Genomic DNA, 27389 nt, shown 5'->3' with positions numbered 1-27389 from the left:
AGTGTGATTGCATGACACTGGTGATGGGGATGCCATACAGATTCATGTCAAAAATACCGAACTATCCCTTTAAAGCCACATTCACAAATTCTTATTTGTATAAAAAGATACCAGTGTGAAAAGAGGAGATGCATTGACTCCACCTTGTACATAGAGCTGAGCTGTCAGGGATCCATGACTTTGTAGTTCACACTCAACTGCTCCACTATCTTCATGGCTGACATCATAGATCTTGAACTCCACGCAACGTCTTGAGTCATTATAGCAGAAACTAGCATTGAATCTCCCAGATCCGATTATGTCGTCGGCTATGGTCAGTACTAGAAGCTTTCCAACCTTCCAGGTCATGACATCCCAAGTTCCCTCAACGTTGGCGATAAACTGGACATCAGAACCTCTCAAAGCTGCCAAGTCCAGAGGCTCGACCTGGAGTTTCTGAGTTTCCACTGGAAAGAAAACAGAGAATTTATAAAATAAGACAAGAGCCTTTATGTTATCATCGATCTAAACATAATGGTGTTTTATGAACTCTTTATTTGTAAACAGGACAAAACTCTCATGTTTCGCTCAAAGAAGTCAATAAAGAGAACAATTGAATTATCCTTTGTTAATTTTCTCTAATATAAACCTCCAATAAATAGATTTTCATTCTGACCTTAAACACAGTTATATAAATATTTTGTCCTATTTATTGAGATGGGTGATCTAAAGTTAACAAAAAATGATTTAATCTAGGAGTATTATGCCTCGATTAACTTTATTCCTAAAAAGTGGAGAGAAAAAATGTAATTTTTTATTTTTTTATCAGAGATGATCGATGAACAGATCAACTTATATATGTATCAAATTAGGCTTGATGAAGATTATAATTTTAGACCAAAGAATGGAATCAGGAGAAAACTTTGAAACGAAGCACAGCCTGCCTGTTATGTTTACTCTGGTGTTTGAAAAGTGTTCATGTTTGCTCAGAGTGCGTGAATATTTTAAAAAGCACTTTGCTTTGTTGCCGTCTGAATGGACTGAAACTCAAACACAAGGAAATCCTAAAAACAATCCTTCACATGCCCTACATTGATGTCAAATTGACAAACCTAAGTAGTTTGATTTTAAAGAATTCATATTACATGAATAATAACTTTTGTAAGTCTATTTGTCTGATTATCAACTGAATGAGTGTATGCAATAATTAGATGTCTGAACCACTCCCCTCAGTTTACATAGATAAAGTATGTTATACTTGGAAAATAGATGGTTATAATCAAAATGAATCGCTAAAAATCTAATAACTTATGCAATACCTAATGTGCAATTACTATGTAATACCCCGTTCAATAACCTGTTTTTATATTTGATATCCAGTCCTATATAAATATATATATATATATATATATATATATATATATATATATATATATATATATATATATATATATATATACCCATTTAAATAATGTTGGAGGCTCAAATGGTAGAATTCTCAAAAATCAAGACACCTTCAGTCAAATATCTCATTTGCCCACAGGACAGGGAAGAAGCGCTTATTTTGACAGATCAAATTCACATGCTGTCTTCAGTAGACCATTACAGCGCTACACATCACAACAGACAATCTCAGCTATTTCCCTCTGGAGAGGGAAAACTGAAGTGTTAGGAATTTGAATTGTAAATAAATGTTTTCCCCTTGGGAGGACAAAATTGTGTGAATCGTTTTCAAGTGTTCTTCTTTCTGTCATAAGAAAATTCTACCAATGAGCTTCTACAATAAATACCTAGTTAATACCGAGTGCAATAATAATCCTGTAAATAAAGAGACTTCAGCTGTTTTATATATATATATATATATATATATATATATATATATATATATACCCTCCATATGCACCACTTTTGGCACCTTCTTTTTGATTATTGAGCCAATCTAACAAGTAAATTTCTCTACTGTGTGATTAATAAAGTCAATCAAGCATTCAATCAATTAATCAAATGACAGTAAATGTTTGATGATCAGCTCTCCCATTATTAGTTTTAAATACTGTAAGACTTAGGAGTTTAGAAGCTAAATCAATCTGCTTTCACCCTATCTTGCTGGTCCCAGAATGCAACCAAACATCATGTTAATGTAGGTCTGCATGCTCTGATCAAATGTTTTTAGATGCTGACATGCTTCCTTTAGTCTTGGTTGCGGCTAATTTCTGGACTGTAGCTGATAGGGGCCATCTTTGCTTGTTAAAGCAGAAAAAAACACTTCTGCTTTCAAATTCATGTTTTACATTTATTTTTCAATATGTAACTTTAATGTCATTCAATCATAAATGGGACCAATAATATTCAGATTCTACTGTAGAAAAGCCTTAATGATCCGAGTGACTGCCTGTTAAAAATATTAACATGTCTTTACACATCTCTTTCTTTTTATATCTCTTGCTGTTTTATACGGTGTATAAACTTAGAATCTCTAATCAGCCACACAGTGCATACATTTAGAAATGAAATATAATAAATACACTAACCTCTGCATTGTTGTGAACAAATGAACACAAGGCCAAACCATAATTTCCAGGAAGCAATCATTTCAGTGCTTTCACTCTGAAGGGTAACATAAACACATGTTTCAATCACAGATCTGTAGCGGAATTAGAAATAAAACCAAAAAACAATATAAACCTTAACATACCCACATACCTCTAAAGAAAAAAAATCTTTTTTTTTTTTCTAAGCTGATTTTACATGATTAAGAACGTCTCTACAAGTGAAACATATATATATTTGAACCTGGTAGGGAGAAAGAAATTTAAAGGAGAAAACCATCTGACTGTAGACAAACAGGGAAAAATAACTTAATTGCATCAAAAAGGATAAAATTATTTAACTATTTAATAAAACCATCTTGAACTTTCCAAAGCAGTGTCACTGTATCATTGTACCAATACAATCTTTGTAACATTCCTTTACTGTAGAATATATAATATTGTATTACAATTTTACTATTCAATGTTTTCTTTCATGTATTAGTTGTTTTAATTCTCCACGTAAAAACAAAAGAAAATAGCGTATTGAAAGGGATAATCATCTGTATTTTTGATGTACTTACTCCGTGGCGGCTGCTGTGGACTGTGCTGTTGATCAGAGCTGCATTTCCTGGACCAGCAGGTGGGACTCAAACTGACACAGGGAGCAAAGTTCAACCTTGGTCACTAACGCCAACACTTATCTGCTCGGAAAACACGTCACTGAGCAATAAAGCCTTTAGATGTTTCACCTGGAGACACACCTGACAGGTGAAGAGGAGGTGTGTCAGCAGAGGAGAAATTAAACATTTTTCTTTAGGTGTCTTTTAAACTGACTTTTTTCCTTTTAATTAACATGTTCTGTTAATCGTCTTCGTAGTGCCAAAGAGAAACCCAAAAATTTATTTTCACAAATGGAGCATTACGACTTTTGCTATAATGCTCCACTTTATATGTGAAAAAAGCTGTATTAGACGTGCTTTGGGATTATTTCAGATGTAATGGGCACAAAAAGGACATTTAAAGGAAAATGACAAAAGAAAGGGAGAGAGGTTAGGAGAAAAATTAGAGGGCAAAAAGAACGATAGACAGAAAAAAGGAAAATACAAGATAAAAATCCTCCCAGTCCGCCTCTACACCTACAGAAAGAGAGGAAGAACAAACAGAAAATGTATCACACAAACTAATAACCGATGCATTTATCTGAAGGTAATTTGGAATCAAAACTATTTGTGCATTTTAAGTGTGAATTTGAAGTTGCAGAGAGAGTTAGACTATAAGTTTTGTATTTGAAAAATACAAAAAAATTCAAAAGTACAGTTTTTTTTTTTTTTACACTTTTTTCAAATTTTAAGTGCAAATACCGAATTTTGTTCTGTAATAGATAAAAAAAAGTACAATTACAAAGTTGCAAAGCACAAATACTTTTATTTAATAATATTTATTAATACTTTTATTAATTTTTGCGCTAATGCTCCTTCTTATCATTACCATAACGAAAACTGACGAGATGAACGTGGATCTTTGATGATGAAAACATGACGACTCATGAGTGTGAGTTTTCATTGACAAGACGAGACTAAATAAAAATGTTAGCGGTCGGTCTGTCAGACATTTAAAATGCATCATTGTGCTGTAATCTGCTAAGCAGTATCAGTTGTGTAGCCATAGCAGCAGCGGCAGGTATGAAAATAATCCAGCATCGTCCAGCACTGCACGCTGAACTCTCACAAACTCCAATCTTCAAGCTGTGCTTGTGCAGATAGGCGTCTTTGCGTGCGTTAGCTCTGAGGTTGCACTTAACGCTCCACACTGGTCGTTTGCTCTCAGCAGTATGGCTCTTCCTGCTCTCGCTACTTAATAAACTTTATGTGGCTGATCATCCTCTGCCAAGTGTAAGAAATCCATTTGTCTAACTGTCAATATATTATTTCTTCCAGCGTCCAGGTGATACAAAACATTCTTTAATTTCTACCAAAAGGAATCCCTAAATGATATCCAAAGCAAATATTTTATTGCTTTGCTTACCGTATTTTTGGTTAAAGACTCAGATGAAACGGTACATAGATCTTTGAATATTTCTCTCTCATAGTTATTTTTTCTATCTATTCATGTATGATGTAAATATTTCCTTGTATTGTCATTAAAACATTTTCTCTGTTTCCTTTAAATATTTCAACATTTTAGTTAGCCTTACAAGGCAAGTATGTCGGCTCTCTCTGTATGTTTTACTATATCAAAACCCTGTAAATTTAAATCTACTTTGACCCCTTTGCAGCAGTAAAAAAGGGATAAATTATCAGAAATAAAGCCAAAATTGTCAAAGGAGAGAGAAGAATGCTTTTTCTCCTTCGATTTTTTTGGAGTAATGAAGATTTTATTGATGTCTGTATAAAGCATAATTCATAGTAGATCAGGAAGTACTTGCTTTACCATTGAAACCTTGTATGTCTTAAACAATTCCTTTATTGTACATTTTGTTAGCTTGTCTGTCTGCTATATTTCCCAGTATGATGTGTTGAACTAGATCTGATTCACAACATTTGTGAAACACTTTTGTATAAAGTAGGGCATTCATTCATAAAAAAGTTTATTTGAATTCTATAAATCAAATTTTTCTGCCCAACAGCAATGATGAACTGCAGCATTCTATACACAGCCATTGTAGTATCTAGGCTAGGGCATCCAGTCTGGTAAAAAATCTGTGAAAAAGTATTTCATGAAGAAGATAATAAATAATTAGAAGTGCAATATTAACAATTAATAGTTCTAATATATCAAAAATATTCATGATTTTAATTTGGCATAATAGTTATAAAATATATGGTAATATTCAAAATAACAATATACTAACAACCCATTTGCTGGTTTGAACAACAGCAGCAGCAGTGAAGTCAATGTGAGCCCTTGATCTGGCTTTATAAACAATCCAATTGCTGTATTAAAGGATAAATCCAAATTGTTGGGTTAAATGAACCTAGCATCTATTCTGTCCAATATTTAACCAGGGCTGGGTTTGGTAAAGCTACCCAAAATGGATTGTTTTTAACCCATCAGTGCAATGACCCAGAACAAAGAGTATTATAGCAGTTATTAGGGTAGGAGGAGTGATCTTTAGAGGACATAAACTCTATAAACATCAGAAACAAAGCGAACAAACTTTCATCTGATCTCTAAATACTAAAACAGAACAAATATTGGATCTATTTCTTACCATGTTTCTGGCTTTTATGTTATTTTTAGTATTTAGTTGGAACATTTCTGTCACTTCTATGCTTATTTCATGTTGAACACCATTTAAATATGTGAATATATGCTGTTAAATTATCATCAAACCTGCTAGAATCCTCTAGTTCTGAACATTCATATTCATTCGACACCAATTATATCAACCACTAGGGGTCAGTATAGGATTATTATACTCATTTGAAACGTCACAAAGGAATTTAAATCTGTAATGTGCTTCCATTTTGAATTTCTATGATTGACAGGAGCATTAAAAAAAGGATATTGAAAATACAGAAAGACAAACATTTCTTATAATAATATTAATGGTAAAAGAAAAACTTTTCTTTCACCTACTGCCAACAGTACTGGTCAGTCTGATCACTTCATAATTCCCATAAGAGCAAACTACATTCCATTATCACAACCACTGGAACATGCTGGTGTTGGGTTTAACGTTCAGGCAATTTAAACACAAGCTAAAAATGTATTTCTTAGTAATTTATCATAAGGTAAAGAAACTATGCAACAATAAATGATTCACACAACTCTGTGTGGGATAGATTAAATGGAATATAAATGGTAATAAGTATTGAAGTAGAAATAAATCACTGTCATTGCTTTTAGTGAATATCGCTTATTGTCCGGCCATTTTAAAAATACATTGTGTATGTTTTTATTGCCATCTGGTAATAAACAGTTGAAACGCCTGTAGACCCAACGCTATGATTATTAGTCCTCAAATGTTCTGCTAGGCATAGCTACGAGGTAGTACAGTGGTGGAAAGTAACAAAGTACATTTACTAGATTATTGTACTTTTTTTGAGCATTTTTACTGTACATGAGTAATTTTGTACTTTCAACTTCACTACATTTTGAGGAAGCTGCTAATTACTTGTTACTTTTTAAATGCAATTTCAACATGTAAGATAACAGCTTTTAGGGCCGAATTTAAACACCACTGTTTTTAGATTTTGTTTTAGATTTGCACGACGTTCCAAAATGTGAGAAATTCAGGGTCGATATTATTAGTAGCTCATAAACTTTACTAAGATGTTAGTTGTTGCCATGTGGCCAAGTTGTTCAGAAGGATTAGTTCTCAAATCAGAGTTGCAGTTTCTTTCTGGTAATAGATTCAACCTTGAACCTCTATTCCATGGGGAAAGTGTGAGAAGATTTAAAACACTCCTGTTTTCTTTAAATAAGAAATAATAATTAAAATACCTGTCTTTATTTTTGTGGCCTTTTTTTATGCTGAAGTTCTTTCCAGGTGGTGTAGAAACTGTAGCAGGTGGTTCTATGCATCAAAACATCAGGGGGCTTCTGAAAGTTACAAGGTTCTTTAAAATAACTCTGAAAATTAAACATAAATATACTAATATTAGAAAATGTAATTGTTACTTTTTAATACTTTAGTAGTTTTAAATACTTCAGTACTTCCAAAGTCAGTACTTTAGTACTTTAACTTTAGGATTTTGAACAACTAGCTTTAACTTGCAGTTGAGTAAGATTTGACTGTGAGTATCAATACTTTTACTCAAGTACTACTGTTAAATACTTCATCCACCACTGGAAATAGGGATTGATAAACAGAAACAAGGACTCCAGTGGGTCCACATACACCCACTCCATGTACACAACTCACAGAGACTACACATCCACACCTCAAACAATGAAAGGGCAAGCGTCAGCAGGGATATGGACCACACAGAGAAAGATATAGAAATGAATATTCAAAATAAGGACCCTTAAATGATCCAACTGCAAACACAACACATACATATGCCACTGACAACCAATAGCCACACCTCAAGTAAAGAAAGGGGAAGTGCAGGCAAGGAAATCCACCTCACCCAGAAAGCTATAGGGACAGATAAACAAATAGGAGGCCCTTCAGGGATTCAGCTGCACCCCCTAGACATACATATACTACTGACAAACAAGGACCCTCAAAGTACTTTCAGACCAACAAAAGTGTCCGCGGAAAGGGTGGTTAATCTATATAGTATCCCTATGCAAACTGCGTGGAAAAGGGCAGGGAAGCAGCCAAAGGTGAATCCCACACGGTGAGAGCATTTACTGCTCCCCTCTCACCTGCTGCTACTAAATAGAACTGAGGTGTTGTCAAACAGCAGCACCACATGGAGAGAGCAGAGTGGTTATCACTGAAGTCGAAAAAGCCAAACTTTTCCATGAAATTGCGTCACAGCAACCAATCAGGGACTGGTTTACAGTCATGGTGTAGATTAAAGAAGTGCACCCAAGGCAAACCTTTTTTCAGTTTGAATGGGATATAGAGAAAATAATGTTTAAAAAGCTAGAAATAGGGAATGCTCTCTAACTGTTTTGAGGTGGCTTTTAAAAAAAGGTGCTTGTTCGGGACTGCCTGTCCTCCCTTAACTCCAGACCAAACTCCGGTCTGTAATGCATAGGTGCTTTCAGAATCAGAAATACTTTATGAATACCTTGTGGGATATTCTTTTCTTGCAGTGCAGCCATTTACAGAAGAGAGAAAAATAAGATTGTAAGTACAAGTGAGATATAAGAATAAAATAAGATAAGGACCTCAGCATATACAATCAACAGTATTTACAATTTACAATGCTGCTCAATACCAAATTAAAATTATTGCACATGACCATGTTTTTGCACACAGTGAAGTAATAAAATAAGTAAATAATAAGTGATTAAATGAAACAACTCTCAGAGAGATGAATTATACAGTTTGATGGCCAGAAATGAGTCTCTGACTGAAGGTGCTTCTTAGGGTGACCAGAAAATGATGAAGAGGATGTGTAGAATTGTACAGCATGGATTTTATTCTGGCCAACACTTCTGCCAGAGAGTCAAGCTCCTCTTCAACAAAGTGACTGGCCTCGCGGCTAAGTTTGTTAAGTCTGTTGGCGTCTTTCACCTTCAGTCTGCTGCCCCAGCACACAAAAGCACAAAGGATGGCACTGGCCACCACAGACTCATAAAACATTGTCCGGCAGATGTTGAAGGTACTAAGGCGTCTCAGAAAAAAGGAAACGGCTCTGACCCTTTCTGTAGAGGGCATTTTAGTCCAGTCCAGTTTATTGTCTAAGTGCAGCCCTAAGTATTTATAATTCTCCACAGTGTCCATGTTGACCCCACAGATAGAAACAGGTCACTGTGGCCTTACTCTTTCTCAGATCCACCACCAGTTCCTTGGTCTTTGCCCCATTGAGCTTCAGTTGGTTCTGCTCATACCAGGTGACAAAATTATCCACCACACCCTTGTACTTCATCTCCTCACCATTGTTGATACATCCAACTACTGCAGAATCATCAGAAAACTTCTGCAGGTGGCAGAATATCTGAAGTCCGTAGTGTACAGGGTGAAGAGGAAGGGAGAGATGCACATGCAGTACATGCAGTGCTGCACATGCATGTACTGTGGTCTGCCAGTCAGGTAATCCACAATCCAGGACTTAATGGGGGCATCCACCTGCATCGCTTTCTGTTTCTGACCCAGTAGAGCCAACCAGGGATCCACCTTTCACCCACCGCATACACCTATACCACTAATAAATCAAACTCCTAAACTCCCCATTCTATTTTCCCTTTTTCCATTTTTATTTTATTTTGTTTTAAAGTATCCAGGAACAGTTGGCACCCCCTGATTCCCCCTGCCAAAACCCAGCTCAGTGAGATGGAGGAAACCCCTTTAAATACAGGACTGGAGTTCAATCCAAGGCTGGGGCCGAACAGTCCTTTATTCCATCCTGCCAATAACAGCCTTTTTAACTTTCTTCTCAACCAAAACACAATAACCATATCTAGGCATGGACGGTCTGTCCATGCCTAGATATGGACAGACCGTCTATGATTGACCGTCTATAATTGACAGACCTTATCGTGACTTTTTAGCAACTAAACCTAAGGTTATAGTAAACACTACCCATCTAAGTCACTATCACCTTACCCTGACGTCTTATAGCTAACACTGAACTCACGGTGCCCCTACAAACCCAAATATTGGCTTAACAATCCTCAATCCTATCCTGCCAATAACATCCTTTCCTTTTTAACAATAACACATGATCCTGTGGTTTCGTCATACTGTGTGAGCTGTAGCTGTGAGCAACGATTGAAAAAAAACGGCTTTACTCTAAAATCACGGGGCACCTTACTTTGACCCTACAAACCTAATCCCTAACCTTTTAATCATCCTTTGTACCAACTCTCACTTACATCACCTAACCTGACCCCTTTAACTAAACTTTAACTAAAATATCCAACTCACCCTACTAAGCAAAGAAGGTGAAAAAAGATGGCACAGGCACCATGCGGGGAGCCAGAGTCATGTGACCAATGGGGAGCGAAAGTAGTGGTCATCTACTAATGATTACATTTACAATAAATATACAGTCAAACTACTCTAAACAAAGCTTATTGGATGGAAATGTAGAGTTTATTGTTCAGGCCAAAGGCACAGCTGGGGACTAAAGTGGCCTATGCTGCATTTTCATCACAAAGCCAAAGAGCATCTCTTTTACAAGTCAATAAACCCCCCTACATGTATTTATGGTGTTGCTGGCTTGATTAAAATGAGCTCTATTAACCACTGTAACAATGTTACTAGAATTAAGAACCCATTCATGTTTAGGCTATAGATGTAATTTCTGATACTATAAAAGTTACAAAAACATTCACTATAAAGTTCAGTTGAGTATTTAGTTTGAATGATTATAGTGCTGCATTTTTCCTATTTTGAAATAACACTTCAGTTTTCCACAAAAGAACATGGTGATTTTTACATACAAAAACTTTCAAATGATAAGTAGTTGTATGGCCATCTGCCAGTTGGCCTTGGCTGATGGCCGCTCACACTGAGCCTGGTTCTGCTGGAGGTTTCTTCCTGTTTAAAGGGAGTGTTTCCTCTCCACTGTCGCTCCAAGCATGCTTAGTGTGAGGGATTGCACTTGAATTGACGAGTCGATGCAATCAACTGGTTTTTCTTAGATAGAAATCTTTGAACCAATTTGACTGGATGATCTGGTGAACTGTAAATTGCCTTGAGATGACGTGTTGGGAATTGGCGCTATATAAATAAACTGAATCAAGGGCGTAGGTTTGATTTCAACTTTGGTAGGGACACTACTGGTCTGATGTCATTGGTCCTATGCCATAATATGCATGCTCCTTTTGTTATGCTTGACGTGAAAATCAGGGTGTATTTCGATTAAAAGAGAAAAGCAGCATTTCTTGCTACATTTACGGTATACAAATTTTATAAGCACTACACACTAGATTCTGTTTATCAATGACTGAAGCTTAACTGGCTTTGATGAATGAGGGATTATGACTTTTCCTCACTTTGAAAAGGTTTGCATTTGAAATTACCAGCGACAAAGACAGTAGGTAAATCTGTGCCTATTTAACAGAATATAGTCTAAAAATGTCTGTTATATTTTTTTGTTTTGAAGATATAGAATTGTGCAGAGGTAAACAGGTAAAACTCACTCTTATATTTTAAATGTTCTCTTTGTATGATGAAACAAAGCAAAATAATAGATTAAAGGGATGCCAAATAAATGTATTGTATTTACATGTGCACTGGAACTAGAAGAGGAACTGACACTGAGCATTTAATATATTAACTTAAGTCTACAAGTTGTACATCTGGGCTGTAGTTACTCTGTTTAACACATTTCATGTATTTCATTTAGGGCTGAAACAGTTCATTGAATGAATCAATTATTGAAATAATGTCAACAAATCGTTAACTGGAGTATAGAGACTCTAAAACATGTCTTTAGCTCATAAAGCGACCCACTTAGAGCAGGAACTATACCAAAACTGTAAAAAAAAAAAAAAAAAAAAAACATTATGCATTTCAGATTAAACATGTTTTCGTTTGTCAATGTTCTCCATCCATAACTCCTCTACTGTTGCAACAACGCTGTATTGTAAAATATAAAAATGTTATTCACATGTAATTGTTGGTAGGGACAAGTAGGTTGGTCCAAAATGTTGGTAGGGACATGTCCCTATGGTCCCTATGCAAACCTACGCCCATGAACTGAATTGAATTGAAATACTAATGGTTTTCAAAACACCATGGCTGTGTCCGAACATCCACATTGGACCATTGAATAAATGACACAAAAATAATCATCTAAAACAAACTAATTGGTTCTGGAGATGATCAGTCAAAGTTTGAACCTAAATTCAGTTCGGTTTTCTCTATCTCTAGTGTATAGAGATACATTGAATACATGTCTTCTTAAGTCACTTTATAGAGACAATTTAATGAGATCAAACAGTCCCACTGGTTAAAAAGTTCCTATCTAAGAAATCCTGCGAATTGTATTGATCAATGACTTTACAGAATACGTTCCAACTAGATCAGCAAGTAGCGACAGTAGATTTTCGCTTGCATTGTGTTGTTTACTTTACAACAATCCCTCACTCCTAGATCCAAAAGAGATGTTGTGCTCGTCTGCCTGGCTGTGTGTTTCCTGGACGGGGCCGCCTGTAGAGCTGGTTTACAGTTGCCCTTTGTATCTCTGCTTCTTTTTCCATGTTGGCTTCTGTCTCCTTGAACCTCCTCTTCACTGTTGCTACAAGCATGATTAGTGTGAGGGATTGCCTTTGAGTCAATGAGTCGATGCAATCAACTGGTTTTCCTTTGATAGAAAACTTTGAATCGATTTCACTGTATGATTTGGTTGCATTGTAAAGTGCCTTGAGATGACGTGTTGTGAATTGGTGCTATATATAAGTAAACTGAATTGAATTGAATCGGCATGGTTTTAAAAAGCGCATTCACACTTAAGAACCCTCCAGTAAGATGTAATCAGAACAGATCTGCTGTAATTTACTGGAATATTAAAAAAAAAAAACACACATCTTAATCCAACACCTGTCTACAAAACAATCACTTGCTCCACATAAGGATGCACGATGGTTTACCATTGTAGTGAAAGGAACATAAAGTAAAAATAACATGACTAGTTATGGTGCTCCTTTGTGCTGTTTACTGCTTGACTTCCAGGGGCCAATTATGGGCGCCATTTTATGAGGCTATCTGTAGAGCACACAGTTGTATGTTCCCAGACCCTGCTAATATTGTATAGACAGGAGCAGCCAGACAACCATGAGAAACAGGAAGAAGATGGTGGGGGGAGGGTCAGCGCCGAGATCTCACTGCTCAAGGCCAGCAATGGAAGCAATTCGGAGGCCCCCTCTGTCACCAGAGCCTCTCTGTCAGGGATCATCAGTGATGATGTATGACACACCCACTCTTGGGGTGCTTGACTTAATCGCCCCTTTGTTTCACTGCTTCCAACACATCTAGAGATTAGTTCCATTTAATTGCTCCCTTATATTAGATAGGGCAAGACGGTGCGACTTTTGCATGTAACACTTCCCTAACAATAAAACAGCACTAAGTCAGAGCATGCATTAATTTCTATTGTTAGAGTTGCTTTTGTTATGTCAGCTGCTGGCTCATCAATGGTTAAAGCCGACTAAGGTTTATTGTTACCGAGCTTATTAGGACTTGTTGTCTCCGGGGCAGCTACGCCCTCTCACATGTAAATGACTAATAAAGGCATGTTCAAAACACACCTCTGTTCAACTCACTCCTTTTAAAGGAAAAAGAAAAATGTAACAAAGTATGTGACCAGTGGAAAACACATGTTTTAAGGTGGTTTATAAAATCAATTTTTAATTTTACACTGGAAAAAATAATAAATAAGTCATTTTTTCTTAAAATAAGTGTGTTTGTTCTTGAATTGTGAAGGTAAAAGAGACATTTTGCCAATGGAACACTACGATTTACATTTAAAATAAGAAATAAACAACTGCATTGTCTTATTTTAAGTGCATTTTATCTAAATATCTTATTTTAAGAGTAAAAATACTGATTCCATTAGCAAATTGTCTCATTAACCTACTCAAAATAAGGATAAATACACTTAATGTAAAAAAAATCTTCTAGATCGTTTTTCCAGTGAAAAATAACTGGGCTCACTTTCTGCCATCCCATCAACCAAAAAAGATAAAGATATTTAAGGAAAAAAAAGTCAGCAGCAGTCACACAAATGCCGTTAAGAGCAGAGATTTCCCTCCTCTCTCATGGATCGGTATATCATGGCTTCACCGGCTGCTCCATATGGGACAGCTGCCATTCACTGCAAGAGAAATCCACTTAGTAACACGGAGACACTAAGCTTTTCTCTACATCCAAATACCCCATTCACACTTATCACTGGCCTGTGCAACTCAAAACACTATGTTTAAAGGTTCTATCAAACAGAAACTCCTATTTTTTTTGTTGCTGTTGTATTTTGAAAAACATGCAGCACAGAAACACCAGTTAATAGTCTGCAACTATTAACATAATACTTAAGACTGTGAAGCACAGAGGTAGATACATGAACAAGTTGCCCTCCGCCAAAGAGGCTTTAAATGAGGTCACCTTTACCTTCATCCTGTCACCTCCTCTGGGGATTATGCCAACGCCTGTGTTCTGGTTATTGCACAGACCTCACAACGCCACTTAATGTTTCCTCTATATAGGTTTTCCATATGAGTCTGAAAAAAAACAGAACTGTAATAGATGCAATTCCTAAAAATTGCATCAATTCCTCGTTTTTGCTGGTTAGAAAACATCCCCGCGCTCAATGTCTGCAAACTTTCAACGTCAGATTAAAAAAAGGAGGAGCAATCTGCAGGCAGCAGCAATCAACAGAACTGCAGGCTAACCTGTTCAACAACTGTTGCCTTTTTTCCCTCCATCTGGTGTATTTACACAGTGTCTACAAAGGCATACCAACATACAGATGTAAGCCAATTAGTTGGGCTATTTTAAGTCTATCCACAGTTCAGTTGTTGTTGAACTTCTAATTCTTTCATTATGGATGTTTCTGTTTAACTTTGACTTCTTTCTATTGTTTCTGCTTCAAGCGAGACCTGACTGCACGCTTTAAATGAGTGCAACTGTGGTTGACGGTTGATCAAAGAATCCAGGAAATTCCGAAGTTCATTATTCTACTGAATTATTTTTTATTTCTTTTGGGGCAAAACTTGCAGCAAGAAGGCTCCGGGTTTGATCCCCGGCCCGAGTCTTTCTGCATGGAGTTTGCATGTTCTCCCTGAGCATGCGTGGGTACTCTCCAGGTACTCCGGCTTCCTCCCACAGTCAAAAAACATGACTGTTAGGTTAATTGGCTTCTCTAAATTCTCCTTAGGTGTGAGTGTGTGCATGAAGGCTTGTTTGTCTCTGTGTTGCCCTGCGATGGACTGGTGACCTGTCCAGGGTGGACCCCTCCTCTCACCCGTAGACAGCTGGAGATAGGCACCAGCACCCCTTGCGAACTTGGGATAAGCGTGACGGAAAATGGATGGATGTCGGGGCAACAGGTATACAAGGCATTTGAGCTTCTTTACAATAATAAAATATGGCTGTGTCAGAACGCCCGCCCTAACCCCTAAATCCCTCAAGTACTATATAGAGCAGGGACTATATAGTGGGCTCAGTTAACTGACAATTCGGACAGATGATCACTACTTTTCACTCCCTGTTGGTAGCGAGGTTCTGCCTCACTGCATGGGGCCTGTGCCATCTTTGTTATGTGTCACCATTGTCGTGTAGCAACAGCAGGCCGTTGTGACAGCAAATCCCATAATGCTTTGCTAGGAAAGCTCCCCTCGTGAAGCATTCCTGGATATTTTTGCTCGTCAATTAACCGTGGCTATCACTATTTTTCAAGGTGCGTTGTGGGAAATTTCAAGTCCACTACTTTTACATCCTCTAGATGTTTGGACACTCATTCAGCCACTATACAGCGCCCTTCATACTGATTAGGGCAGCCTGTAACTAACCGATCCGTCCCGAAAACACGATTCGTCCTGCGCATGCGCGAACAGATATACAACCAGGGTTAATGTTGTTATTGTACTAAAATTACTTATTTCTCTCCTTAACTCTCTAAAGAATGCTAATACGCATCTTTAAAAATTTTTTTATGACTTTTGTGAGACAGTTTTGATGCTTTTTACATTTTCTTTGTTAAACTGCTTCTCTGACGTCATCATCAGCAGTCAGGCAAAATATGATTAATACATGTTTATCTGTGTTTAAGTTATTTCTTTCTTTAAATTTCGCACTATATAGCATAATGTAACACGAAAGGAAAACATAAAACTCAAAAAGACTAGATGTATGTTTAAATCCAAAGCCTAAAAAGTTAGCTCCCGGAAGTAGCGCAGGATCCCATTTCCGGTGCAGATCAGGCAGAGATGAGTGATAAAGGATTTTAAGGCATTAGTTTTCTCAGGAAATACATTATCAACCTTTAACATGTTATATTTTAGTACACTTACTATTTTGGGGCAGGAAAAACGTAATTTAGGTATTTTCAACAAAATAAAATGAAGGTCAACCCAGATGTATATCTGGATGCGGATGCAAAAATGAGCTGATGGCGCATGCTCAGGATGGATCGTGCTTCCAGGCCGGATCAGGTAGTGACAGTGACGTTCAGACACAGTCTATATGTCCATTTTTTTATTTTAAATAGCTTCCTCCTGTTTACCTCAGCTTGATGTTGCCACCACGTTGTTTCCCAAAACATACTGCAGATTCATGGTACATTATAGATCAGTGTATTCTCATTATGAGTTCGTATGAAATCGTACGAAAAGTTATGCACCGTAATTTCGTACGTTTTGGACGTTTTTTTCGTCGCATGCGCATCTTACGCACCATTCAAGAACATAGAATTTAGAATACAATTAACCCTAACCCTGACCCTTACCCTAAACCTAAGATATAAAACAGCAAGCCACGTAGTTAGAGACATGAAGAAGTGATTATTGCACTGTTTTTCCCATTTTTACGTCCGTCCGCGGATCTGCTTTTTTTGTCTGTCTGCCTGCACATGCGCACTGATCTGGTTTTTTGAGGAAAAACGTCCAAAACGTACGAAATAGTGTTCATAACTTTTCGTACGATTTCATACGAACTGATAATGAGAATATGTTGTATAGATGTATATAGTGTTTATAGTTTGCCTTCATTCATGGCTTTACACATGTAGGGCCAAAAAGGCTAAGCTTTGACCCCATTTAACCAACGCTCCCTTTTTTGTCCTCATGGCTTTACAAAACAACAACAGACCTTGGTGTATTTATTTCAGTTTTACATGATGGATCATATTGTATTATTGAGGATATATATATATATGTATATATATATGACCTTTTTTATGAGATTACTGAGGTTTCAGGTTAGGTCTGGACTTTGATTAGACCATCCAAACATGTGACTATGTTCTGATCTAAACCATTTCCTTGTAGCTCTGTATGATTAGGCTACTGCTGAAAGTCTCAGGTCTGTCCTCAGTCTTCAGTAGGTTTCCACCAGGATGACCCTGCTCCTTGGCTTTGACAATCTTCTTACCTCTGTGAAGAAAGTTGTCCCCACAGCAGCTACCATCAGATGTCTTCACATGGATGCTTTATTCTGGAACTTATTCACTGACAGTTTTCCATCAAACCAAGTGTTTATAATAGAGTTAATATTTTCAGGTCTGCATCTCATTTTACTAAAGCACTTTCTACCAGATGACTGTGTCACCTTCATGGTCTGCAGCAAAATGTGATCGCTACTTCATTTCAATTAAATCAAGCAGCAGCACAGGAGCACCACAGGGGACTATACTTTCACCTTTCATTTTTAATCTTTACACCTCTGATTTCCAATACAATCAGACTCGGTTAAGTGTGAAGTTGTAAGTTGTATCAGAGTGCAACAGGAAGCTGAGTACAGGAAGCTTATGGACCACTTTTTGGAAGAGTGTGGAAACAATTATTTTCAATTAATCGGTTAATAATCGGATAGCAAAAGGTTCCTTAAACAAGACTTTTTACGAATTTAAACCAGGTACAGTGCGCACTTCACAGCAGATGCCGCACCAATCCGCCTATCAGTCTCCCACTCCATCTTCCCCTCATTCGTGAACAAGGCCCCAAGATACTTAAACTCCTCCACTAGGTGCAGTACATCCTCCCTAACCCAGAGAAGGCACTCTACCCTTTTCCAGCTCAAGACCATGGTCTCGGATTTGGAGGCACTGATCCTCATCCCGGCCGCTTTACACTCGGCTGCGAACCGCTCCACTGAGAGCTGTAGATCACGCTCTGATGAAGCCAATAGAACCACATCATCTGCGGATAACAGAGATGTAATCCTAAGGCCACCAAGAAAGCTCCCCTCAACACCTCAGCTGCGCCTAGAAATGCATACAATTTTTTAAATCTTAAATGCAAAATAATATATATATTTTTACAATTTTGATATAATCACTGCTCCAAGTAGGTTGCTCTGTCAGCTAAGGTCATGTTTTACAGTCTCTATACTACAGTTGACAATTAACTGATTACTAAATTACATTACAGTCATTTCAATAATCAATAAATCGCAAATAAGCCAAACAATTGTTTCAACCCTAGAAACAATAATCTCATCATGAATCTGAATAAAATCAGGGGAGGGGGGTGATTTCGGAATAAACAGGAGCAATTCAAACACTTTAAATTGGATGAAACTGGTAGAAAAACTGGACACGGAATATAAATTCATCAGTGTTTGACAACATTATTGTTAAAACGTCTAGTAGAAGGGACAGAGCAGACTGTTTTAAGAAAAACTCCTTTAGTGTTTGCAGCAAGATGCCGCATGTCATGTATCTTTAGTAATTCTGCAGTGGAGATTATGATCTGTTGCCATTATCTGTTGGAGTAACAGCATCGAAACAATCATTTAAAGGAAGCTCAATAGGCTAATAGACAAGGCTAGCTCTGTTCTAGGAACTCTTCTGAAGAGGATTTTACTAAGAGTTCTTCATTAAATGAAGAACATTATGGACAACCCTGAGCATCCTCTTCAGAAGATTGTTAAAGATCATTGCCTGGTTCTGCTGGAGGTTTCCTCCTGTTAAAAGGGAGTTTTTCCTCTCCACTGTCGCTAGAACATGCTTAATGTGAGGGATTGCCTTTGAGTCAATGACTCGATGCAATCAACTGGTTTTACTTAGATAGAAAACTGAATCAATTTGACTGGATGATCTGGTGAACTGTAAATTGCCTTGAGATGACATGTGATGTGAATTGGCGCTATATAAATAAACTGAATTGAAACAGAGTCCTTGGTGCAAGGCATCTCCCTACAAAGCTCTACAGGAGATTGATCTTGCCTGCAGCTATGGATAAGCTTATAAGATCAAAACTACAGTTAATGTTCCTTAGAGTTCAGTAAATCGTTTACATTGATGTTTTATTTATTTAATGGAATTAAATTTGCAGTTTATGTCAGTTAACATGTCAGTACTAAACTGTTAGATATTTTATCTGACCAGAGCACCTTCTTCCACAGGTTGTGGATGTGTTTCTTGAGTTCACTGGAAAAAATCAAAATCTAGATAAGAAATTTTTTCTTAAAAAAAAGTGAATTTGTTCAGAGACATTTTGCTAATGGAACACAATTGCATTTTCTTATTTTAAGTGCTTATTTTAAGACTAAAAATACTAATTCCATTGGGAAAATATCTCATTTTAAAATTAAGGGTAAATATACTAATTTAAGAAATTTTTACTTATTTCTAGATAGTTTTTTCCACTTTTAAAGGACATCTTGTGGGTTCCATCGACAACAACTATTTCTATTTTATTGTTTTTAACAGTTTCAGAGTCACACCTCATGTCCCGCCTGTGCTAATCTTCCAGATACCAAAGGGCCTTCAGGCTGCTTCTCTGATACATGCTCCTATCGGCCATCTCCTATCATCGTTTTACTCTTAAACTTCTTTGTTTGTCTGATATCTTTTTCAACCCTCCTCTGCTTCAGATTCTATATCATATACATACCTGTCAGCTGTGGTTATTTGGGATTCTATTTGATCACTTAAGTTTTCAGACACAGGTTAGTTTTAGCTGTTGATCCATATAATGATAAAAATGAACTAATACAGAAATGTCTGTAAAATCTATTAACCGCAATAATACCACAGTAATAATAATAATACAAACATCATCAACAATTAATGTACTTAATTCAATATATTTGTATTTGATATTCTTATATCTTAAAATACTATAACAAAAACATACTTTGCATTATTGTTTTTATTCAATTCAGTTTATCTATAAAGCGTCATTTCACAACACATGTCATCTCAAGGCACTTTACAGTTCACCAGATTATACAGATCATACTTATTATATGGTTTAATTTCTGTAGAGGATCTCCAGACCCATATTTGTTGATCGGTGACTCTAAACGGGGTCCAGGCACCAGCTCTGGTAATCAATGCTCAAACAAACATCTGAGGACTACAGAAAACAGCTAGATTAAAAATGGGATTAAACCAAACCCAGGTGGACTCTGGTTGGTGACTAGATGTCTGCAGAATCAAAACAGAAAACAGGTGGACTTATCAGAAGCTTTCATTTATTTATTTATTTTTCAAGTTCACCTCATCTGTGCTTGAGAATGTGAGCTAAATAATGCAGAAATAAAACTGTGAAGGGATATTAATATTTTTGCAAGGTTGCACAAATTCATCTCGGGCTAAGAGGGCATTATTGGAAAGGGAAGAAACCATGAAAGAAAAGACACAAAATTTCCCATTGCATCTTTTGTCCTTCTCTATTTCTGCTCATTATCAGGGGCTCTGGAAGCTGCTGCTCTAACGCTTTTCCTCCTCACATATAAATGCCCTCTGGTGCCCAATCCAGGGGTGCAGTGTTTTGCACATCTACACCTTATTAAATCTCTCTATATGAACATTCATCCGGAGTTTTTAACTATTTCCATCAATTAGTTAATCCACCAGCTAGTATTTTTATCTGAACACTGTGGCTGATGTGCATGGCACCAATTCATTTTATAGGTCATGGGATTATAAAAAAGTAACAATAAGGACGCTGTTGTTTCACTTGTAAAAAAGTGAGTGAATGTCTGTGAATGGACGTGTTAAAAGCCTAACGCACTTGTTTCCACTGAAGTCATGCGTGGACACTGAGCACACCCTGCAGAAGGAGACTTCAAGTAACACATGACAGGCAGGTTGCACAAGAATACACGGGCAGACACACGCACACGCTCTAGGAACTGTACCAACATGCATCCTGTCGCCATTTTCCCCAGTTAAACCGCTCGCCCAAGATTCTCGGCCAAGGGAGCACACACCCCTCTATGAGTTTTCTGAACAAACACACGGCAATAAATATGATTTATTTCACTAATAGTAAAGAGCGAAGAGGTTCGGTGTCGCAGATGTGCTTAGAAATATTCCTGGTTGATGTACAAAAGGGAAGGGGGACATTTTTCGACGGAGTGGAATGAAGCTTTAATAATTTTGCCTTGTTATGGCAGGCGGCTGCAAACAGAGACACATAGCATGTCTGTTGATTGACATGTGACGTATCCACACAGGTAAGAGCACGGCCTTGAAAAGCGCCGTTCTCCACCTTCTCGTCCAATCAATGCTCAGAAGGGGCGGGGTATAGCGCCGTCAATCACGCAGGGAGCGTAAGGGTTTGAAACGAGAGGGAGGGGGAGAATCCAATCCGGTTTGAGCTAGTTTTTCCTTCCAATGGACCAGTAACGTCTCGCGGCGCTGTATCTGGCTGTATTGGCACAGCTTTATCCAGAATATACCGCTGCATTTTCTGTTCCATTTACTTTAAATTCGGCTCATTTTTTTCATCTTTTTTTTTATTTTTCGTTATAAATACTCCCCCACACAAACCAACCATGCCTAAAAGGAGCAAAGTGAGTAGACGGATATACTTCATCCATTCAGTAATAATGTATTTATAACCCAGTGTTGCAATCGTGGATTAATGGTTTGGTGTTAAGCTGAGCGGATCATCCGCTGATGCAAAATGCGAGTTTTGTGCAGGAAGGCGGCGTGTTGCTGTAGTTTTTGTTTGTAGTGCTCTGTTGCATGGCTTGTTGTTCGTACGTGCAGTGATTATCTTGGTGATTTCCACTCCGCCTGCTTATCTTTCTGTCCACTTACAGCATAAGGAATCCCCGCTAAAGCAGAATGCAGTTGCGTGAAAGTGCGGTGGTTGTTTGTTTTGTCGGGCAGAGGTGGCCCGCTGCTGCTGGACAGCGTTTCTGCACAGAAAGTTGGCGGCATATTGATTTGTTTTCTCTGAGAACCAAAGTTTCATGGAGGGAAACGATATAAAGAGAACAAAAAATCAGGAAAAAATGCGCGCTGGGTTTATCAGCTTCATGTTTATTTTGTGCGGTATTAAAAGTGTATAGTAAACTAAAAGCTTTAATTTGGCTTTCCTTCATTAAAACATCACTTGTTTGATTGTTAAATGTGTGTCCGCCATCATTTCCTGGAGAAAAAACTCCTGTATAGTTGGACATTCGTCGTGCTCAGTGAGCGCTTCCCCCTGTGTTCAGGACGGCTCAGGCCACTTGGAGGTTATGCAATGGCGAGCCTTCGTCATCGCAGCGCTGCTCCTGTTGCTGGGGCTTCTAGCATATTCTCCTAGCAGCATCTCAGACTCTTTTCAAACTCCTGGCGGGAATCTGCCGTCGCTCACTTCAGCTCGGACTTTAGCCCAGTCCCATTTATTACCGAGAGAAAAGATGGAGGCGGAGTCCTCCTCCCCCTCCCTGCCGGAACGCTGCTGTAGGAAAGCTGCTAGCAGATGCTGGAGGAGCGCCACCTCGTGGCAGAAACGTGAACTTCCATGCGCTTCGACACACTTCCAAACTGTATTGATACTGTCTCACAGAATACTGACATCTGCTGGACATTTAGAGACACTACAGGCAGCTTATTGAACTGAAGAGATGATGATGACCTACTACAATGATACAATATAACTTATTGTATTATTTCACATCTATGTTTAAATTGAAAATATCTTTGATATTTTTATATGCAGCCAATAAATAATGTAAACTTATAACATGAAAATTTAGGGGAAAATGAGGACGCTTGTAAACTAGGATTTTAAAACAATAAGTAGAGTACAAACAGTTAATAAACTAAGATGATAAGTTTATTTACTGAATAAGTTGAGTGATAACTGAGAGGAAAGGTATGGCAAAACAATGATATAATATACATTATTGTAGGTTATATTGTATAATATCATATGTATTTTTAAATTCAAAATATCTTTGATATTTTTAGATGCTGCCAATAAATAATGTAAACATTTATTGTGAAAATTTTGGGGAAAATGTGAATGACGATGCTTGTGGGCTAGGGTTATAAATCATAATTTTAAGACGATAAGTGCAGTAAAAACAGTAAATAAACTAAGATTATAAGTTTATTTACTAAATAAGTTGAGTGATAACTGAGAGAAAAAGTAGGACACGACGAGAAAATTAAAATAAAAACTCAACGACTGAAACGTTCCTATTCCTTTTAGGCTGCTTCAAAATTCTTGATAGTTTTAATGATAAACGGCAAAAGATGAGACATTTTTTCAGCAATTCATCAAGTTGACAGATTTTAAACACAGTTTAGTGTATCAAGTCAGTTAGAAACAACTCCTGTATTGGTAACAGGATTTTCTTGAAATGATACAGTGTTTTGCTCTATGGGCTCCATGCATGCACAGACGCATCAGTGTTGCTGGACTCGTATGTTTGTCGGAAGCCGGAGTTGAAACGACAAAAAACGAGCCGGAAAACAACAAGGATTTATTTGTTGTGATTTTACCTGTCGACACAGCACAGAAAACAATTGACTTTAATTAATTGCATGCGTGGTAAAGGTTTGTTTAGATAATAACAGTTGGGCAGGGGTCTTCAACGTTTTCCAGGACAGCGACCCCCAAACTGATGGCGAGATGGAGCGGGGACCCCCTAATTATAAGGATCCTTATACAGGTCCTATAGTCACTCTATTACAGATGGAGTAATGTAATGAAAGTAATTCTCCCTGGGATTATTAAAGTGTTTCTGAATCCTGGTTGATGGGACAGGTGTTGTGAATGAAATGGTGCCCAGCTTAAAAGAGCTCCTGTCGCTGAATCTGAGCATTGATGACTAAAAGACATCTTCTGCCTCCTTTTATCTGTTTACTACCGTTTGTTAAATTCATGTTAATGTGGATTTAAAGACATTTCAATTAGTGGAAAAAATTGTAGGTGGGATATTAAAAAAAAGTGTAATCAACCAAAACTTTCATGACCCTCATGCAGTACCTCCGTGGACCCCCTAGGGGTCGCGGACCCCCTGTTGAACACCTCCACCATTGGGGATCCTGATTGAGTTGATTGAGCTCTGATTCTTACTTAAATGAAATTTAATGAAATTGGACCTTTGGTAAATGTTCTCCAGAAAATAACTGGATCAAAAGATTATAGCTTTGCATGCGTAGTTAAAGACAGTAGGAAACTAGTTAAAGTTTTAGATGTATTCATTAAACTGGAAGCAACTTAGGGGTTTGACCTGCTAATCAATCTAAAGAAAGCAAAAATAAAATACAAATTTTAACTACTAAGGAATTATATGTATATATTGTTTAAAAAACCCATTTAAAGCTTTTGGATTGGGTAATCTTAGATGATATGCTGCCCTCAGTCCTGTTAGATCACACCTTTTTGATCACTTTAAAGCAGAAACGTGATGCAAATTGTTAAGTAAAGCTAAAAAACTGGGTTGGAGGTTTTCATCTTTATTGCAGAACAGATGGAAAAAGTCTGTCTGGAAATGTGCATTTTGCATTCAATAGCTAATACATAAACCTGTACTACACACCCACTAATAGTTTTTATCCTTTTCTTCCTGTGTGTTTACAGGCAGCAGCAGGAGGAGACTCAGCGGTAAGAATCAATACAAATACTATGATTTGATGTAGGATATACTTTATGTTGGATGGGGGTAGTAAAATACCCAGTAGGGGTCACTAACAACATATTAGGACATGCCAAGAATTTAAAATGTAATCACTGTTTGTTTTATCCACAGCCCAAGAGGAGATCTCTTAGGTTGAAAGATGTAAGTGCAGAAAAGTGCATCCGTTCACTAATAAACCTTTAACTGTTGACAGTGCTGTAATATATGTTTTCATTTTTTTCACAGAAACCCGCACCTGCAAAAGCAGAGGCCAAACCCAAGCCAAAGGTAGTTATTTTTTTATTAAGCTTTAAGTCGTAGGGAAATCATATTTAAATGTCAAGTCATTCTAGCTTAAACTTATATATATATAAATGTCCCCTTTATCAGACATTATTGTCCCAAAAGTTAGACATTTCTATAAAAAAAAAAAATCACGTCTTGAAATCCTTTGTTTTTTTCCGTTATCTTATGCAGGCCAGTTAGTTATACGTCAGCTTGTAAACGTAAATTTTGGCCATCGTTTATCAACAGTCATCTGTCAGATTTTTTCGGTCATAGCATCTTGATTCATATGTCGCAGCTAATATACACAGCGGTTGAAATAAGAAAACGTCTCAGTGTTCACGGGGATGGACATCTGTGTCTTCAGCAGGCGTAGAGCTAACAGAACTGGCAGCGTTGTGAGGCAAGGGCTCAAACATGTACGGCTGGAAGCCTTCTACACCAAACCAAACTTCTGCCGCCCTGGCGTCCTCTTCCACAACATCTTCATCCCCGCTTTCCTCCTCTAAATAAAAAATGTATGATGGAGGAGAATCATCCACGACCTCCAACACTAAACTCTCCTCCTCTTGCATGTTTCCTCTGTCCATAGCGTTCCTTGACAGTGTCGTTTCTAAGTCACCAATTTAGTGCTACTTGGTCCCAATGGAATTTCCTATTGGGAACCTACTAGCACTAAGTTGCTAACTGGTTAGCAAGATACTTCCGACAAACCGGGCACAATCAAACTTGCTTGCGAACCTTCCGCCATAATAATCCCGCCCCCTTGATAATCAATCACATTCACTTTATTCACTCGTGTAAAGTCGGGCACCACTCGGGAGACTTCAAACAACGGTTGAAACAGCCGCTTCCCTGCGACTTTAAATGCAAAGCTCCCTTATTCAGGAAAGGCTCATTAGTTTGGTGTTTCTTTTGTAGAAGGGACCCGTTAAGGCTAAGAAAGCCAAGGAGGTGGAGAAGGCCAAGCCTGAGGAAAAAGCACCAGAGGCCCCAGCTGAGAACGGTGAAGCCAAAGCTGAGGAAGAGGTGAGGCTTAGATCACCACGGATGAGCTCCTAAAAAGGAAACGCATCTTCTCAGAGCCATTTTTCATCTGTTTGTTCTGTTTTCCAGGCTCCCGCTACGAACGCAGCCGATCAGAAAGATGAGGCAGCTGAATAACATCACTCCAGCTCTGTCTTTTATCAGTGCTCCCTGTACCTCTTTTCTTGTACAATTCAGGGGAATATTTTTATCGACTATTTTCTAAATACAGGTTTTTTAGTAGTTTGATTGTAGAGAACACTTTTTTTTAAAACGAAACACCAATTTGGACACAGGGAAACTCATCATACCCCACAATTTTACATCCACGAGATTATGCGGACATCGTTACTGTCGGTGGGTTTTATTTCAGGTCTAAATGTGAAGGAGGGGGGGTACGGGTGGGCGGACGCGTCAAACACGGAAGCTTGACGGGCGGGGGCAACAACTGGAAGAGCTTACCTGCGTGGAGTACATTCCATAAGCTTTATAAGGGACAGTCTGTAGTGCGTGGGGGGGTGGATGTCATCGTACAACTCATTGTTTTCTTGTTTATATTGAAGAACAGTGTTTTAGAATGTTTGTAAGTTTTTTCTTTTCCTATTTGGTCATTCATGCAGTTTTCTTAACCATCGTACTCAATAAATCCTAAAATTCCTAGTTCTGCGGCACCCCCATTTGAAACTGTGCATGTGTTGGTTGTGTCTGTCGTGTGATAGCATCGCAATAAATTTGTAAAGCTGCTGTGCTGAAAGAGTTTTCAATCTGCAGTATGTAACGGTACCTTGTAAGGATGGTTATAAAAGGAACTTGTTCTTTAGCCATGCTGAACTAGTATTTACATTAAAAATCTCCTGAGGTCGGCTTCCTTACAGCCAACAGACAAACTGTCCTTTCAAACCAACAGTAGCCATATTTCTGTGGGTTTTAGGTGTCTGTATCGAGTCCACATGTGCAGTTTTTTTTTTTATTTGTCTAGAGTTGTGCTTGTGTAATGATTGTTAACAAACCAATAAAACTCAGTTGGTAGCTGTTATGTTGTTTCTTTCTAACGAGTCGATAATTGCAGCCCTTTGAAAGAGACTGAATCAAGTTAGTTACTAAGGGAAAACAAAACGATGCACTTTAAATGGAATAGCTATGAAAGAGTTGAATATTAGCCAAGAATAGAAACAGAAAGTTTTCTGTTCATTGCATGTTGCTTAAATCTTAAAAAACACGTTTTGATAACATTTTTTGTATTGTTTTGGTATTTTACTTTTAAAAGATTCCATTACATTATTTAGAAAAGGGTGTCTTAAAGATAAAATGCAACGAAAATATGAGGCCAATATCAGCACCATGGATAGCTCCACAGTAGCCTGCAGCTTTCAGCCAGTTTGTATTGTTCTTCTGTTATATTCCTAAATTATACAGGAAGTTAACAAAGAAATAATGATTATTATATTTCAACATTCACTTGAATATCACTTGGTTGAATATATAAA

General features: G+C 37.6%; 2 protein-coding genes across 3 annotated transcripts in view; one reads left to right on the top strand and one right to left on the bottom strand.

Annotated features, from left to right (window-relative positions):
- LOC107101523 overlaps positions 1–14376 on the bottom strand; it is a 22562-nt gene extending 8186 nt beyond the window's left edge. The window contains exons 1-4 of the mRNA XM_015400470.1: positions 14188–14376; positions 3092–3271; positions 2511–2586; positions 192–446 (exon numbers count right to left, since the gene is read on the bottom strand). Coding sequence (XP_015255956.1) covers positions 192–446; positions 2511–2571 — 316 coding nt within the window. The 5' untranslated portion in view covers positions 2572–2586; positions 3092–3271; positions 14188–14376. The remainder of the gene's footprint in view (positions 1–191; positions 447–2510; positions 2587–3091; positions 3272–14187) is intronic.
- A 6954-nt stretch (positions 14377–21330) lies between these two features.
- On the top strand, positions 21331–26938 carry LOC107101524 (non-histone chromosomal protein HMG-14-like). 2 transcript variants are annotated; one of them, XM_015400472.1, is made up of 6 exons: positions 21331–21540; positions 24555–24578; positions 24724–24753; positions 24838–24879; positions 25798–25905; positions 25993–26938. In XM_015400472.1, the coding sequence occupies exons 1-6, from the start codon at positions 21523–21525 to the stop codon at positions 26038–26040; spliced, it is 270 nt and encodes an 89-aa protein (XP_015255958.1). In that variant the 5' UTR covers positions 21331–21522; the 3' UTR covers positions 26041–26938. The 2 variants fall into 2 exon arrangements, with proteins under 2 accessions (XP_015255958.1, XP_015255957.1); XM_015400471.1 differs by lacking the exons at positions 21331–21540; positions 24555–24578 and having other exon boundaries at positions 24616–24753.
- The last annotated feature ends 451 nt before the right edge of the window (positions 26939–27389 follow it).

The sequence above is a fragment of the Cyprinodon variegatus genome, unplaced genomic scaffold, assembly GCF_000732505.1.
Source record: "Cyprinodon variegatus isolate N-32 unplaced genomic scaffold, C_variegatus-1.0 Scaffold1108, whole genome shotgun sequence".
NCBI lineage: Eukaryota > Metazoa > Chordata > Actinopteri > Cyprinodontiformes > Cyprinodontidae > Cyprinodon > Cyprinodon variegatus.
This window is presented reverse-complemented; position numbering and strand designations above follow the sequence as displayed.

Coding starts and splice junctions, on each gene's coding strand:
- LOC107101524 (XM_015400471.1), top strand. CDS start 24,631: ATGGGGGTAGTAAAATACCCAGTAGGGGTCACTAACAACATATTAGGA. Junction 24,754..24,837: donor GATCTCTTAGGTTGAAAGAT/GTAAGTGCAGAA, acceptor TTTTTTTCACAG/AAACCCGCACCTGCAAAAGC. Junction 24,880..25,797: donor AGGCCAAACCCAAGCCAAAG/GTAGTTATTTTT, acceptor TTTCTTTTGTAG/AAGGGACCCGTTAAGGCTAA.